The sequence below is a fragment of the Piliocolobus tephrosceles genome, chromosome 15, assembly GCF_002776525.5.
Source record: "Piliocolobus tephrosceles isolate RC106 chromosome 15, ASM277652v3, whole genome shotgun sequence".
Classification (NCBI taxonomy): domain Eukaryota; kingdom Metazoa; phylum Chordata; class Mammalia; order Primates; family Cercopithecidae; genus Piliocolobus; species Piliocolobus tephrosceles.
This window is the reverse complement of record NC_045448.1, coordinates 45,774,109-45,791,735: the sequence shown is the minus strand read 5'-3', so window position 1 is coordinate 45,791,735 and position 17,627 is coordinate 45,774,109. Positions and strand designations below refer to the sequence as shown.

Below are 17,627 nucleotides of genomic sequence, written 5' to 3'. Positions count from 1 at the left end.
GCCCCCTTTCCCTCAAATATCTCATTTCCAAGCTTATTTTTCACAGGTTTTTTGGTCTGTGTGTTAGTTGTCCCCTTGTTATCCCTTACCCCTCATGGCTGGTGCTAATATGTTTGCCTTTAAGTACTTTTGACAAAGGCCACCTGGGAGGCTTCTTCTGTCCTGAGTAAGCTCCAAGGCATGCGAAATAAAGGCAAGCCCTTGAGTCAGTTCCTCAGGGACCCACCAGACATCAAAACACACAGCCGTAGTTATTTGAGAATAAGGTCCATATTGCTCCTTCTGATAAGAGCAACCTGCCCTAGGAACGTGGGCTGTCATCTTCAGAGGCCACTGCTGAGCTGGAGACTGGGATAAGTTAAAAGTGCTCTCTTATAGAAATTCTGCAACTTCCTTCTGTAAGTGTTTCTTTCGTTGTTATAAAATTTTTATTAGATTCCATAGTTGTGAAAAAGTTAATTCTGATGGTTTTTGCTACCTTACCTTTGTGGAGGGATGACATTTAGAGTTCCCTACTCCACAATTTTCAGTGATACCACTCCTAACAACATCTTTAAAGTACGCTCCTTGTTCTATTCCAGAGCTGGAGTGTGGACGCTCCTTGTTCTATTCCAGAGCTGGAGATCGCACGCTCCTTGTTCTATTCCAGAGCTGGAGTGTGGCTTTTAACGTTATATAAAGTTTTCTTTATTACCTTGTTTAATGCTTTTTATTCTGAAGTCTGCTTTGGTATGAGGATTGCCTTGCAACCCGTGCTTTCTTAAAGGAAACTGACCCCACTCTTGTTTTAATCTCAGCCCTAGAATTATATTAAATGCTTGCCCTTGGTCCTTTTGCCAGAGCTTTCCAAAGTCTTTAGAGTGAATGAAACTTATTCTGCAGACTAGTGTACAGTCGGTAAACTTTTTCTGTAAAGGTCCAGTGAACAAATATTTAAGGTTTTGTGAGCCAGATGGCTTTTGTTGCAACTACACAACTGCTGTGTAACACAAAAGCAGTCATAGACAATACATAATGAATGAGCACGGTTGTGTTTCAATACAATTTTATTCACAAAAAACAGATGGCAGGCTGGATTTGGCCCATAGGCCATAGTTTGCTAACTTCTACTCTAGTGAAGGATCTGAAGAAGGGTATATGTGTGCAATATTCTGTGAGTTCTTACACATTCAGAATTGTTTTCTGTGGCCTTAAAACTTGAAGGATAGCTTGGCGTGGTATAATCGTTTTTGTTTGCACTTTCTTTCCTTAAGTTTCTTGAACATTTTGCTCTGCTGTTGGCTTCCTTTGTATGTTATGTTTGAGAAATCTGATGCCAGTATAATTCTCTGTCTCCTAGAAATGCAAAGAGATGGGTTCTATGTTGTGTTTTATTTATTCTCTTTATTGGTTTTATAGTTTTTTGAGAAAGGGAGAGGGAGATTTGAAGTTAGGAAACTGCCATTGTTTTTCAAACCTGGAATTTCTCAATAAATAATTTTAAAATTTATTTTTCTTCCTATCTGCATTTTACTGCTATAAAGAGAGAATAATAGAAAAAACTAGTATTCCTTACCTTTCATGTAATACTTAATTTTCATCATTAAGAATGTACTTGTTTGGCATGGTGGCGCATACCTCTAGTCCCAACTACTTAGGAGCCTGAGGCGGGAGGATTGCTTGAAGACGTCTAGAATTTCTGGACTGAAGTGTGCCATTGCCGATTGGGTGTTCACATTAAGTTCAGTATCAGTATGGTGACCCCACAGGAATGGGAGACCACCAGGTTGCCTAAGGAGGGGTGAACTGGCCCAGGTCAGAAAAGGAGCAGGTCAAAACTCCTGTGCTGATCAGTAGTGGGATTGCTCCTGTGAATAGCCACTACCTTCCAGCCTAGGCAACAGTGAGACCTTGCCTCTTAAAAAAATAAAAAAGCAATTGTTTTTCCTTTAAGATGACACAGATGTGAAAAAATTTTGTTATGTTGTAACAAGACATGAAGAGTGTTGGATTATCCCACAAGTATTTCCTGAAAGGTTATTTTATGTTGGGTCCTATTTAGGGTATAGAGGTGACACGGCCCTTGCCCTTTTGAATATTTTAAATGTTTCACTATTATATCTAAAGTTGTCAACTTTATTTTTGTGCATACTATATTTACCACAGCAGGTGAAGTAGTGAAGTACATTCTCTCAATAATTTGAAAGAAAGTATGGTGAAATTTTACATACCTAGTTGTTATAGTCTACTGACACAGGTATAACATAATGAAAAATAACTTTTAACAGTATCAGTGACTAAGTATACTAACATTCCTTTTGCAGAAGTAGTTTTTTTGTCTTATTTTGTCCACCTTTTATGTTTATTTAATTTTATTGCAACTTTGGAAAAACATGAATGCTTTTATTCTGTTAAAACCTAGCCTTCTAATTTCTGCTTGAAAATATTTTATTGGGCTCTGCATTTTAACTGCTGTGTTTAGCACATGTGGCATTCTGAGTTAGTGACTGAATTTAAGATTATGATTGACACAGGCTTCTGGGTGTGGCAGTATTCAGGCCTGGGAAAGCAGAGCATTTTGGAAATGTCAGTTTTGAAAAACAGCACTGCCCTTTTACGAACTTTTTAGTTTATCATGCACAGGCTGGAGTGATGGTATGCTAGGTTACAAAAACAGCTTCCCAATTCCTGTAGTGCTGAGACCTCATATCCCAACTCTGAACCTTACTTTTCAGCCTTTATGTAAGTACCCCAGCACATAGTATCAGAGAATACAGAAATGAATGCAAATGATGAAAGACAGTGTGGTGAAGGAAAATTACTGTGAAACTCTCTCCAAGTACTGTGGGAATAACCATTAATAGCTGCTTAGTAAATTCTTCCAGCTGCGTCTTTTTTTCTTTCTTTTTCAAATTGGTCCTTAGTGTGATCTTTTCTACCACATGAATTTGTAACTCAGTCTTCACATTCTCTCATGGGAGTTTCTGTTCCTTATCTTTATTGGTGTGTATTTTCACTGACATGCAATTTCCTGTGTCTTATACTACCTATTTCCTGTTCAGTGCCACCATCTGCAATAATTTTGCTTTAACCCACTACTCACTTTCAATTCCAGTTTCTGTCCCAAGCTTTATTATTTCTGTTACCTTACTCCCGTCTCCACCATGGGTCTTCCTGTGTGTCAGGATTTTTTGTAAGTTTGACATATTATATTACTAGATATGGTGAAAAAGAGCAAAAATCCTCCAATAATGTATTGTGATATTATGGCATAGTTATATAAATCGGAATTAAATAACTCTCCTCTATATTGTTGTACTCTACTTGAATTAATTTATTAGAGATAATTTCTTGTATGAAGAACTTCTGTTTACTAAGCTGGCACAACCCATGGCAAATACGGAAGTCTCTGCTGAGCTCAAACAAGTTTATTTTGTATTCACAATTTATTTCTTTGTAGATAGTTCTATGCAGTATTATTGAATATATGTTTTGTGTAAGCTTAATGTTTTTTTTTTTCCTTAGACAATATCTTGCTCTTTCACCCAGGCTGGAGTGCAGTGGCAGAATCCCACCTCATTGCAACTTCCACTTTGAGGGTTGAAGGCATTCTCCCACTTCAGCCTCCTGAGGAGCTAGGACTATGGGCGTGCACAAACACACCTGGATGATTTTTGTAGTTTTTGTAGAGTTGGGGTTTCACTATGTTGCCCAGGCTCATCTTGAACATCTGAGCTCGACCAGTCCACCTGCCTCAGCCTGTCAAAGTGCTGGGATTACAAGCATGAGCCACCATACCCAGTCTAAACATTTATTTCTGAGTGATTGTTTTATTTCTGCTGACATTTACTTTAGAAATTTCTCAAGTATATAAGAAAAAGGTCCTCTTTTTTTTTTTTTTTTTTGAGATGGAGTCTTGCTCTGTCACCTGGGCTGGAGTGCAGTGGCCGGATCTCAGCTCACTGCAAGCTCTGCCTCCCGGGTTTATGCCATTCTCCTGCTTCAGCCTCCCGAGTAGCTGGGACTACAGGCACCCGCCACCTCGCCCGGCTAGTTTTTTTGTATTTTTTTAAGTAGAGACGGGGTTTCACTGTGTTAGCCAGGATGGTCTCGATCTCCTGACGTTGTGATCCGCCCATCTCGGCCTCCCAAAAAAGTGCTGGGATTACAGGCTCGAGCCACCGCGCCTGGCCATAAGAAAAAAGTCCTCTATATATTTTCTAAAACTCTGACAATTTGTTTGATATTTAAAATTTTACTCAGTATTTTTAAAATTTAAAGTTAGAAAAAAATATGCTTTTTATCTTTTGACATTCTTTTCAACATGAAGCACAAATTGAGAAATTTTCATAGCAGAATTATTTTCTGGTAACATTAAGTTGAATTATTTTAAGCTTGTTTCGCCACAGATAGGAAGTCTAAGTTTTTGTTAGACATCCTCATGGAAATGTGCTAAAATTGTTAAAATACCAGTTTGTGTCCTGTAAAGGGAGAACTTAGTTTATTAAAACTCCATTCATTAAGAGTAATTGGAAGAAAGCCATTAAGAATTAGTGAAAAATCTGAATACATATTGAAGTGATGTTGTTTCTTTAATTTTTAATATATGATATACATAAGTAGGCCGGGCACGGTGGCTCAAGCCTGTAATCCCAGCACTTTGGGAGGCCGAGACGGGCGGATCATGAGGTCAGGAGATCAAGACCATCCTGGCTAACACGGTGAAACCCCGTCTCTACTAAAAAATACAAAAAACTAGCCGGGCAAGGTGGCGGCGCCTGTAGTCCCAGCTACTCCGGAGGCTGAGGCAGGAGAATGGCTTGAACCTGGGAGGCGGAGCTTGCAGTGAGCTGAGATCCGGCCACAGCACTCCAGCCTGGGTGACAGAGTGAGACTCCGTCTCAAAAAAAAAAAAAGAAAGAAAGAAAAATAAATAAATAAATAAATAAATAAATAAATAAATAAATAAATAAATAAATATGTGTAGACTAGCAAATATTATTTAAGGGAGGCTGTTAACTTGATTAATTACTTGGTTAATTTGTGTTATGATTTGCCATCTTAATAATTGGTATTAAAGAGTGCTTTAAGAAAAGAGTGTTTTAATTTTCTAATAGCTTTATTGAAGTAAAATTCGTATCGCATATAATGCAACCATTAGAACTTTATAAGTTCAGTAGTTTTTCGTAAATTCACTCAGTTGTGTAACCGTTACCACAAGCAATTTTAGGACATTTTTCTCCCAAATATTTCCTTGCGTCAAGCTCAAGGCACCCAACTTTCTATCTCTACAGATTTGTCTGTTCTGGTCTTTCATATAAAGGAATCATACAACATGCAGGTTTCTTTCACTTAGCATAATGATTTCTGAGTTTGTCTGTTATGGTACGTATTAGTATGCCTTTCCTTTTTATTGCTACATAATATTACATTATATGGATTCTCCACATTTTACTTATCCATTCATCAGTAAACGAATACTTCGGTTGTTTCTACTTTTTGGATATTATGAATAATGCTATGAACATTCGTGTCTAAGTTTTTGTGTGGACATATGTTTTTATTTCTCTTGGATATGTACCTAGGAACGTAATTGCTGGGTTATATGGTAGCTTTACGTTTAACCTTTTGAGGATCTGCCATATTATTTTCCAAAGTGGCTATGCCGTTTTTACATTCTCACCAGCAGTTTGTGAAGGTTCCAATTTCTCTACATCCCCACAACATTTATTGTCCATCTTTTTGTGTTTTGATTTGCATTTCTCTAATGATGTTGAGCATCTGTTCATGTACTTATCAGTCATTGGTGTTTAATTTTTGAACAAATACCTCTTCAGATCTTTTGTACATTTTAAATTGGGTTGTGGCCAGGTGTGATGGGTCACGCCTGTAATCCTAACACTTTGGGAAATTGAGGCACGCGGATTGCCTGAGGTCAGGAGTTCGAGACCAGCCTGGCCAACATGGTGAAACCCCTTTCTCTTAAGGAAGTAAATAAATTGGGTTTTGTCTTCTTATTGTTGAACTGTAAGAGTTTTAAATATATTCTAGATACCCTTATGTGACATATGATTTGCAAAAATTTTTATCCCATATTATTCATTTTCTTTTCACTTTTTTGAGACTATTCTTTGAGGCACGAAAACTAAAATTTGTTGAAGTTCAATCTATTTTTTTGTTATTGATTACACTTTTGGTTTTATATCTAAGAAGGCTTTATGACTTGATGTCATAAATGTTTTCTTCTTTTTTAATGGAAATTTTATAGTTTTAGTTCCTATATTAAGGTCTAAGATCACTTTTGAGTTAATTTGTATGTATAGCATGAAGTAGGGGTCTGTCCACTTTTGTTCTTTTGCATGTGGTTAACTCTAGTTATCCCAGATTTATTGAAAAGACTGGCTTTTCTTCATTGAATTTTCTTGGTACCCTTGTTGAAAATCAGTTGACTCTATATGTATAGAGTTATTTCTGGACTCCAGTTCTATTCCATTCTATGTCTATCCTTATGCCAGTCCCCACTGTCTTGATTACTGTGTCTTTGTAGTAACTTTTGAAATTGGGAAGTGGGAATCTTCCAAGTTTATTTTTATTTTTAAAAATTGACTTGACTATACTCAGTCCTTTGAATTACTATATGTGTTTTAAAATTAGTTCGCCAATTTCCACAAAAGATGCCAATTGGGATTTGATAGAGATTTCACTGAATTTGTAAATCAGCTTGGGGAGTATTGCCATCTTAGCAATATTAGGCCTTCTGATCCATGAACATGGGATGTCTATTTATTTAGATCTTCTTTAATTTCTTTCAACAATGTTTTGTAGTTTGCAGAGTACAGTTGTTCCTTGGTATATAGAGGAGATTGATTCCAGGATCCCTGCATATGCCCAAATCTATGTATATGCAAGTCCCAGAGTTGGCCCTGCAGAACCCATGTATATGAAAAATCAGCTCTCCTTATACATGGGTTTCAGATTCTGCAATTACTGTATTTTCAATCCCTGTTTGGTTGAAAAAATTCTGCATATATATAAGTCAGCACATGCAATTCAAACCTGTATTGTTCAAAGGTCAACCATTTAAGTTTTGAACTTTTTTTGTTAAATTTATTCCTAAGTATTTTATTCCTTTTGTTGGTATCATAAATGGAATTAAAAAAAATATTTTCAGAATGTTTATTGCTTGTATGTAGAAATTAATTTTATATGTTGAGCTTGTGTTTTGCAACTTTGCTGAACTCTTTATTAGTTCTAATAGTTTTGTAGTGAATTGCTTAGAATTTTCTATATATAAGATCATGTTAGCTGCAAATAGAGAAAGTTTTATACCTTCTTTTCCAATATAGATGGCCTCCCTTCCTTTTTCCTGGCTAGAACCTTCAGTACAATGTTGTGAGAGTGGACACACTTGTCTTGTTTCTGGTCTTTGATCAGTAAATATGATGTTAGCTGTGAGATTTCTGTGCACATGCCCTTTCTCACATTGAAGAACTTTCCTTATATTTCCAAGTTTGTTGAGTGTTTTTTATCATGAAGGGCTACCTGATTCTGTCAGATATTTTTCCACATCTATTGAGATGATCTTAGGATTTTTGTTATTTATTCTATTGATATAATGTGTTAGGTTAATTGATTTTTTTCAATGTTAAATCAACAGGGCATTCCTGGAATAGATTCTAGTTGATCTTGGTGTATAATCCTTATATGTTTCTGGATGTGATTTGCTAGTGCTTTACTGAGGATTTTTACATCTGTATTCATAAGAGATACTGGTTTGTAGTTTTCTTGTGAAGTCTTGTCTGGTTTTTGTATCAGAGTAATACTGGCCTCATAGAAATATTTGGGAAGCTTTTCCTTCTCTAATATCTTTTGGAATGTTTGTGAAGAATGGATATTGATTCTTTTAAAAATGTTTGGTAGAATTCAGTGGTGGTGCCATCTGGGCCTGGACATTTATTTGTGGGAAATTTTCAAATTACTAATTCAGTGTCCTTACTTTTTATAGGTCTGTTCAGATTTTCTGTTTCTTTTTGGTTTGTTTTTGGTAGTTTGTGTCTTTTTAGGAATTTGTCCATTTTATCTTAGTTGTCTAATTTGTTACACAGTTGCTCATGGTATCTCTTATAATCTTTTTTATTTCTATAAGGTCCTTAGTAGTGGCCTCTCTTTTGTTCCTGATTTTGGTATTTGAGTGTTTCCTGTTGTTTTTCTTGATTAGTCTAGCGAAAGATCTGTCAATTTTGTTGATATCTTTAAAGAACCAATTTATGGTTTTGTTGATATTTATTGCTTTTCTATTCTCTATTTTATTTTTACCCTATTATGTATTATTTTCTTTTGCTTGCTTTGGTTTTGTTTGTACTTCTTTATGGAGTGTTTTAAATGTGTTTTAAGACAGTCATACTTTTAATGTTTTAATTAAGAGCATGGACAGGTCTGAGTTTAAATTCTTTTTTTGCTACTTGCTAGCTTTGTGATTTGGAACAAGTTTCAGAAAAATTATTATATTAAATGAAGATAATACACACATCACTGGTGACTCTAAGGATTACTTGAGATAGTATATTTAAAGTGCTTAGATGGGCTCTACAATTAGTAATGCTCAATGGATGGTAACAATTTGTAGCTACTAAATATTGCACCTAGGATTTTACATGTTTGTATTTATCTTAGCACGGGTTATCTTTTCAAATTATAAAAAGTATACCCTTCCAACTCCAGATGATCAAAAGTTTTTAACTAGTAGAATCTGCAATGAGATTTTTAGATCATCAAAGTTTCTTCTTGTACATGTGATAAGCAGGCTTTGTATCTGCATTTTGTTTTCTAAGAGCATGTTAGGATTTTCCTTATGAGGGAGGTATGTTACTTGAAAAAAGTGTAAAGTAAATGATTATTTTAAAATGTATTCTTGGTAAATAAATGAGTAAAAAATTCATATAGCTGTCAGCTACATAGCTGCCTGATTTGTTTCATATATTTTGTGGATTATTAGTCTTTGCCTTATGTTTGCACTCAGATTCTGGCAATTAACCGTGGAGAAAATTTGAAGGTACTGACGGTTAAGGTCAATATTTCTGATGGAGTGAAGGATGAATTCTGTAGGTGGTGCATCCAAAACAGGTCTGTTTACAGATATTTACAGAATTTTCTTTCTTTCTTTTCTGAAATATGATACTGATATCTATATGTACTGATATGTAAAGATGTCCATTATGTAAAAATTATTAAAAAGCCAGTGACAGGCTAGGTGTGGTGACTCACGCCTGTAATCCCAGCACTTTGGGAGACCGAGGGGGGTGGATCATGAGGTCAGGAGTTCAAGATCAGCCTGGCCAAGATGATGAAACCCCGTCTCTACTAAAAATGCAAAAACAAAAAATTAGCCAGGTGTGGTGGCGCGTGCCTGTAATCCCAGCTACTCAGGAGGCTGAGGCAGAGAATTGCTTGAACCCGGGAGGCTGAGGTTGCAGTGAGCTGAGGTTGCGCCACTGCACTCCAGCCTGGGCGACAGAGCAAGATTCTGTCACAGAAAAAAAAAAAAAATGCCAATGACAGACAAGGTAAATAGTGTCCCTTTTGCAGTAAAATAATAATAATAATAATGATAATAAGTATGTGTGTCAGGCATGTTTAAATAGAGAATATCCAGGAAGGTGTATGAGGAATTTTTGATACTGATTGTCTCTGTGGAGAAGAACTTTTTTACTTCATTACTTTTCTGTACTATTTGAAACTTTTGTAAGATCATCTTTTCCCTTGCAAAAATAAACAAAGATATACTGTATGTATCATATCTGAAGTGTTTAGCTCTTTAAGGATGGTGGAAACAAAAAAATAACTTATTGGATATTACAATATAAATCTCTAAGCATTCTGTATGTGGGAATAGATGTTGCACATTAAGGATGATTGAAAGAAACATTAAATTTTTTAGATATTTTAAGGAAATGTCTAAGCTTATGTAATTTTTTATTACCCTTTTTATTTGTTAAGGAGCCTTTTAAAATAGCATCATGTTTGTATAATACTTTTTACTTTTAGTTTCAATTTTTCAGAGTGTAATTGATCCTCACGACAATCTATTTAGTTGGTAGAGCAGATTTTATAGCCATCATTTAGCCAGTGAGAAAACTGATACAAAGAGGTAAGTAAAGTGGCTTCCTAGCAGCTAGGAGATGTAAATTTTGATAAAGTTCATCACCAGCTGGCTCTGTGTAACTTTAGAATAGAGAAATTGCTAGGAATGATACTTAAAAAGTTAGATGAATTGTTCTTTGAGAGTAAGTATCATGGATTTTAGAAATCAGTTATCTCATTCAACAAAACTGTTTTGTTAATTCATTAAAAGCCATGAAGGATCAACTTGCTTAACAACCAAATACTACTAACTAAGCAACCATTAAGTAAAACAACAATCTAAATGTTAATCAACAGGTAAATTGCTTAAGCCAATTATGTTATGTCCATATGGTGGAATTCTGTGCAGCCATTTTGAAAAAGTGGAAATAGAGCTGAAGTTGAAGTATGAACATGTCTTATTAAGTTAAAAAGACAATTTACAATTAGCATTTATTTATAGTATGATTTCATTAGAGGCAAATAAATGTCTTTGTATTACTTGTATATGTTTTCCTATATAGTTGTCTTGTCTTTTTTCTTTTTCTCTTTTTGAGAGACAGAGTTTCACTGTGTTGTGTAGGCTGGAGCACACAGGTGCTATCATAGCTCACTACAGCCTCAGTCTCCCAGACTCCAGTGTTTCTCCCACTTTAGTCTCCTGTGTAGCTGGGACCATAGGTGCGCACCACTGGCTAAACTGATATTTTTTTCTAAAGAGATGAGGTCTTGCCATGCTGCTGTGTTGCCCAGGCTGGTCTTGAACTCCTGGGCTCAAGCGGCCCTTCTACCTGAGCCTCCCAAAATGCTGGCATGATAGGCATGACCCACCATGCCTGGCTAGTTGTCATTTTTTATGAATGCTTATTTTCTTTATAAATAAGCAAATAAATTCCAATGAAAGGAAAGAGAAAATGTATGCCTAAAAGAAATCCTAGATTTAAAAAATCAGAAAATTAGATAAGATATGATAAAACTGTAAGATAGTTTCATAGAGGAAACTCCTAAGAAGTAGATATATTTGAGTTTGAATTCCAGTTGTATTACTTTCTACCTCTGCACCTATGGGCTTGTTACTTAATATCTTTCTCAGTTTTGTCTGTCCTTAAAATGGTAATACTTTCCTTATAGATTTGAGAGAATTAAGTGATAATCTATGTAACTGTGTAGCACAATGCCTGGTGAAGAACAGGCCTTTGTTGGTATTTGTTATTACAAAGTAGTGGATTATTGTGCTAATTCTTTTTAGAAATGTTTTAGTAAATCACAGTAAGTTGAAGACAACTTCTGGCTTATTTTTCTGTAAATATTCATAATACTCAGTATCAGAGTCAGTCCTCAATAGTTAAAGAAAAATATGCTTTTAAGCTATTTATTATCTTTAGACTAAGTAAATGTCAAGGAATTTTTTTTACAGTGATTTATTTTTCTATGACTTACTTTTATTTAGTTCTCCAATTGAAAAATTTGTAATATTATGTAGCCTACAATGTAACATGTTACATCATTATGGCATAGTAATATAATTTTCAGTCAGGTTTGGAAGTTTTTCTTTTTCTTTTTTTCTTTTCTTTTTTGAGACAGGGTCTCACTCTGTCGCTCATGCCGGAGTGCAGTGGCATGATCTTGGGTCACTGCAGCCTCGACTTCCCAGGCTCAAGCTGTCCTCTCACCTGAGCCTCCCAAGTAGCTGGGACTACAAGTGCGTACCACCACACCCAGCTAAATTTTTCTTTGTTGTAGAGACAGGGGTTTTGCCATATTTCCCAGGCTGGTCTCAAACTCCTGAGCTCAAGTGATCCACCCCCCTCTGCCTCCCAAAGTACTGGGAGTATAGGCATAAGCCACCGTGCCTGGCCTGAAACTTTTTCTTAATTTAGATAATTCCAAGAGCTGAAATACTTTTCTAGGACCTAAAGAATTATACTCAAAGAACTTTTTTTTTTTTTCCCATTAAACATGTGTGAATGACTACCGAAGTGCTTACTTGATGAATCTTCCTGTTCCTTTTATTACTCTCTTTTTCCCTATTTCTTCCACCCTCTTCTGTATGTACTCATCCATTCAGGTTATGTGCTAGATTTTGGAGATTCACCTGTAAATTAGACAGATAAACTGCTTGTCCATGATGACAACGTAGTTTCATGAGAACAACACTGAGAAAATCATTAAGAGTATGTTGAGGTTATGAAGGAAAAGTGCAGTAAGAAGAAGAAGAAAAGTGCTTGTAATAGAACCCTGAATAGTGTGGACTTGACATCTAGCCTAGGTCGGAGATAGAAGGAGAAGGAAGAGAAGTGACATGGAATGAAGATTGAGATGTTGACACAGGTTAGATCCTAATACATAGCTTTCAGGTATGCTAAAGACTTTTTTCTTTTAAGGATGGTGGGAAGCCAATACAGATTTTAAATACAGGAGTGTGTGATGATCAGATTGCATTTTAAGATCAATCAGGCCACAGTGTAGATAATTATTTGGAAGGAATCAAGAGTAGATATGGGACAAGAGATTATCGTAGCTTAGACTAGGGTGGTAGCAATAGGGAATAAGTAGACAGATCTGGGCAATATTTAGGAGGTAGACGGGGGCAGGACAAGGTATCTGATTAAATGGTGGGTGGATTGGTTAGGGAGAGGTGAAGTGAAGCATAAAATTTGTGTAGCGGCTTGGCGTGGTGGCTCACGCCTATAATCCCAGCACTTTGGGAGGCCAAAGTGGGAGGATCACCTGAGATCAGGAGTTCAAGACTTCGAGACCAGTCTGACCAACATGGTGAAACCCTGTATCTACACAAAATACAAAAATTAACCAGGCATGATGGTGCATGCGTGTAACCCCAGCTACTCGGAGGCTGAGGCAGGAGAATTGCTTGAACCCGGGAGGTGGATGTTCAGTGAGCCGAGATTGTTCTGTTGCACTCCAGCCTGGGCAACAAGAGTGGAACTCTATCTCAAAAAAAAAAAAAAAAAAAAAAAAATTTGTGTGGCTTGAACAATAAGGTAGATGATATAGTTACTATCAAACTATAAATATATTAAGAACTATGTAATAGGGCAAATAATGATTTTAATGGCAATCTTGTTATTACATAAGTTAATTAGCATAACAAGGAAGAATTTAATGCTCATGTATTAGTATTGAAACTAATATTTAGGTCCAAATTCAGCAACTGAACAATTCCTCATTTGGAATTGTATGTTACTAGTACAAGGTAAGTATGAAGAGGATTTCTAAGCTTTTTAGATGCTGAAATAGTTGCTGTGTTTGTGAGAACCTCAGAAATTTAAGTTTCTGCATTTGCTCTTTAAATGAAAACATATCTAAGGAAAACTTTTTTAAAAAATTAAGAAAACTTCTTTATAGAGACATTATCTCACTATGTTACTCAGGCTGGTCTCAAACTCCTGGGCTTAAACAGTCCTTCTGCCTCAGCCCTCACATTAGCTGGGACAACAGGCACACACAACCACACCTGGCTTCAGAACTTGTCTTTTTGAGTTTGCATATTTTTGTGTCTTTGACTTGATAAGTTAATTTTTGTTCTCTAAAATTGTGCTGCTGTTTTTCGTCTAGATTTAAGGGAAACTGTCTCTCTTTCAAATGTGGAAAAAAGCACAGTGGAGAGAGCCTATCTTTATCTGACATATCTGAAGTGGGGAGAGCATATTTCTTTGCCAAAGTAGAGAATATTTCTTTGGAGGAGTTTGTGATCCCTCACCTCAATTTTTGTGTTTCATTGTATGCAACATACATAGCATGTGTTTTGCAGTGTACAATTTGGTTTAAGTGAGTCTTCCTTAGTTTTATTCAGATGTATTTAACTATTGAATTAGAGGAAGAATCAAGTTTTGAGATGACATCCTGTAAGGCAAACCCATCATATTTTCTTTAAGTTTAAAGATTTAAGTAACAGGGTTTGTGAATTCACTATACTATTTCAGGTCCCTTATTATGCTAAGTGCTTTCAATAAATGCCAGGAAGCCGGTGAAGGGCAGGAATTGTTTTGGTGTAAGGAGCAAAAAGGAGTTGCTATAATGTAAGAAATGAAAAAGCTGTTCTCTTTCAGGGCTGGGTCTGGCGGTCTAAAGTTCAACTGAGTGGGTATAATCAAGGCATCCTCAAGTATTAAATAGACCCACAGCTCTCTGTTCAGGAAGGGGAGGAGAGCAGTCCAAGCCAAGGGAGGATCTTGAGACTTGAAGAAGACTACTGGGGGTTTGAGAGGGTATGGGTAGGTGATATTTAAGATTTCTGGCTTTTTCCTGCAAGCAGTGGCTTAAAGGGAATGCCCCTAGGAGACAAATCAGATACATACGTTAAAAAAAATTGCTCCACTAGAGTCTTCCTGCCTCTAAGGACTGTCTAGCATATTGTTCCATGATTCAGGACTGTGTTCTCTCTCCTACCTGGTCAAACTCTATAGCTTTGTGTATAAGACCCTTTATGATCTAGTCACTGCCACATTTTCTACCCTCATCTTCCCTTCTGTTGATCTTGCCACTTTATTTCCTAGAAGCACTAACCTTATAGTTACTTCAATTTACCATGCTTTTTCATGCCTCTGAGCTTTTACATATGCTATGATTTCTTCCCAGAATGCTCTTACTCTTTTTTCTTGCTTAGTAAACTACAATTCATTAAAAAAATGAAAAAAAACTTTTTCATTAAAAAGTTTCTTTTGGGAAGTCTTTCTTGACATTGGATTCCCCAAATTAATAATAATAGCAGCGGCAGCAAGACTTGCATAGAATGTATCTGGCACCATTATAAGTCCCTTGCATATATTAACTCACAACAATTCAATGAAGTAAACTATTATTACTCCCGTGTTACTGATGAAGAAATAGTAGCACAGATATACTTAAGTAAATCCACCATGAAAGTAGAGCAAGGCCAGACATGGTGGCTCACACCTATAATCCCAGCACTTTGGGAGGCCAAAGCAGGTAAATCACTTGAGGTCAGCAGTTCCAGACTGGCCTGGACAAAATGGTGAAACCTTGTCTCTACTAAAAATACAAAAATTAGCTGGGCGGGGTGGTGCGCATCTGTAGTCCCAGCTACTCTGGAGGCTGAGGCAGAATGGCTTGAACCTGGGCGGTGGAGGTTGCAGTGAGCCGAGATGGTGCCACTGCACTCCAGCCTGGGTGACAGAGTGAGGTGAGACTCTGTCTCAACTGTCTCAAAAAAAAAAAAAAAAAAAAAAAGTCATAGAGCAGAACAGATCATACTTTTAACTAGTGTATTATACTGCTGTTTGCTGTCACTTCTGCTTTTGAGCTCTTCATATCTTTAACATTTATTTCTACTTTTACATTTATTGTGCCATACATTTTTAAAATATTTGTTTCATTGAAAAAAGGTGTGTTTGTTGAATTCATGCCTTTTTTCAATGGAGTAGAGAAATCCTACTCCTCTGTATCCCTAATTCCTTCAGGCAAATGTTACAGTAGGGAGCAGCAGGGATTTAGGTGGAAGGAAGGATGTATCCTGCCTAAAAGCACTTTCACTAAAATTTAAAAATTATATGACACTTTCTATGGAAGAGATTCAATTAGTTGCTATTATGCAATCTTTGGAATAAAATATTGTAAGTGCTTAAATGTTTGTTCAGTGAAATTTAGTTCATTTCCTAGCCTAAGATAAGTAAAGGGGATGAGAGTACCCTTAAGGTAATTTTAATTAATATTTTGTTAATGGTTTTCATTCAAGAGGGCAAGGGCAGAGATGCTATAGATGGATGAAACAGAGTAGATAGTATCATAGGACCAACAGATTTGTATGCCCACTGTGCAGTAACAGACTAATACACCAAGACAGCAGGATTCGTAGCAGAGAAAAGAGATTAATGGGCCAGGTGAGGTAGCTCACGCTTGTAATCCCAGCACTTTGAGAGGCTGAGGTGGGTGGATCACGAGGTCAGGAGATTGAGACCATCCTGGCTAACATGGTGAAACCCCATCTTTATTAAAAATACAATAACAAAAAATTAGCCGGGTATGGTGGCGGGCACCTATAGTCCCAGCTACTCAGGAGGCTGAGGCAGGAGAATGGCATGAACCTGGGAGGTGGAGGTTGCAGTGAGCCAGGATCACATGACTGCATTCCAGCCTGGGTGACAGAGTGGGACTCCATCTCAAAAAAAAAAAAAAAAAAAAAAAATGGGTTTAATGATTGCAGGGCACTGAGTGAGGAGATGGGAGGAGGTCTTGAAATCCATTTCCTCAAAAAGTTCTGGGCTGGGTTTTTTTTGTTTTGTTTTGTTTTTGTTTTTAAGAAAGGGTCTCTGTTGCTCAGCTGGAGTGTAGTGGTGCAATCATGGCTTGCTACAGCCTGAACCTCCTGGGCTCAAGCGATCCTCCTGCTTCAGCTTTCTAAGTAGCTGGGACTACAGGCATACACCACCACATCCAGCTAAATTTTTATTTTTTGTAGAGACAGGGTCTGGCTATGTTGCCCAGACTGGTCTTGAACTCCAGGTGATCCTCCCACTTTGGCCTCTGGGAGGCCATATTCTGGGATTACAGATGTGAGTTACTGTGCCCAGCCTGGGCTAGGATTTTAAAGGGGATCATGGAGGGCAAGGAACCGGAAAATTGTGGTCGTTGATTGGTTGGGGTGAGGGGGATAAAATCATCAGGATATGGAAACTGTACTCTTTGGTGAGTCAGCTTCTTGGTGGTGGGTCTTTCATACTAGCTGATGTCAGTGGTTTCTTTGGTACACAGGACCTGAAAGAGTATTCAAATGGAAAACTTAACATTTCATAATGTTCAAGTTGTTACCTATAGAGCAGTTAAGGGAAGCTATAATCTAGTAACAGGGTCTGTGTAATTCTAGGACAGTAGGCACCAAACAACTATGAGGAAGCAGGTCAGAGAGTGAGCTGACCTCATGATTAATGTTGAATGTGCTACCAGCTTGGTTTCTTTTCATTTCTAGCCCTCCCTTCTTTCCTGATTAATTTTATAAGGTTTATAGGGACAATTTCAGTGAGGCTACATTTGTCCTTTTAGCTTGTGCTTTTTCTCTTCTATTCTTTCTCCAGTGTCCATTAACAGTTGGTTCTGTGGCATTTATATTCCTCATTACATATGCAGATGCTGCCTGGTAGAGCACTGTGGCCTGAGCAATAGAGTAAGTGCTACTCAAAAATGGCAAGAGGCAAGGGTTAAAACAGAATTTCTGCTTTGCTCAGTCTATTTTAACTCTCAGAAAAAGACAAAGAAAGGGGAAAAAAAGGATACAGTAGCTGTCTTAGCTTGGACTACCATAACAAAATACCATAGACTATGTGGCTTCAACAAGAGAAATGTGTTTTCTCATACTTCTGGAGGCTGAGAAGTCCAAGATCAAAATGCCAGCTGATTCATTTTCTGGTGAGGGCTTCCCTCCTGGTTTGTAGACAGCTGCGTTCTTCCTGTGTCCTCACATGGTTGAGAAAGAGAGAGAGCAAGCTCTCTGTTACCTCTTCTTATCAGGGCACTAATTCCATCATGAGATCCCCAACCTTATGATTTCATCT

At 37.0% G+C, this 17,627-nt stretch overlaps 1 protein-coding gene across 3 annotated transcripts in view; it reads left to right on the top strand.

Annotated features, from left to right (window-relative positions):
* The window catches only part of SRBD1 (S1 RNA binding domain 1), a 227,066-nt gene that overhangs the window by 42,775 nt on the left and 166,664 nt on the right, over nucleotides 1-17,627 (top strand). For all 3 annotated transcript variants that reach the window (XM_023223849.2, XM_023223850.1, XM_023223851.1), the window contains exon 10: nucleotides 8,999-9,102. In XM_023223849.2, coding sequence (XP_023079617.1) covers nucleotides 8,999-9,102 — 104 coding nt within the window. The remainder of the gene's footprint in view (nucleotides 1-8,998; nucleotides 9,103-17,627) is intronic.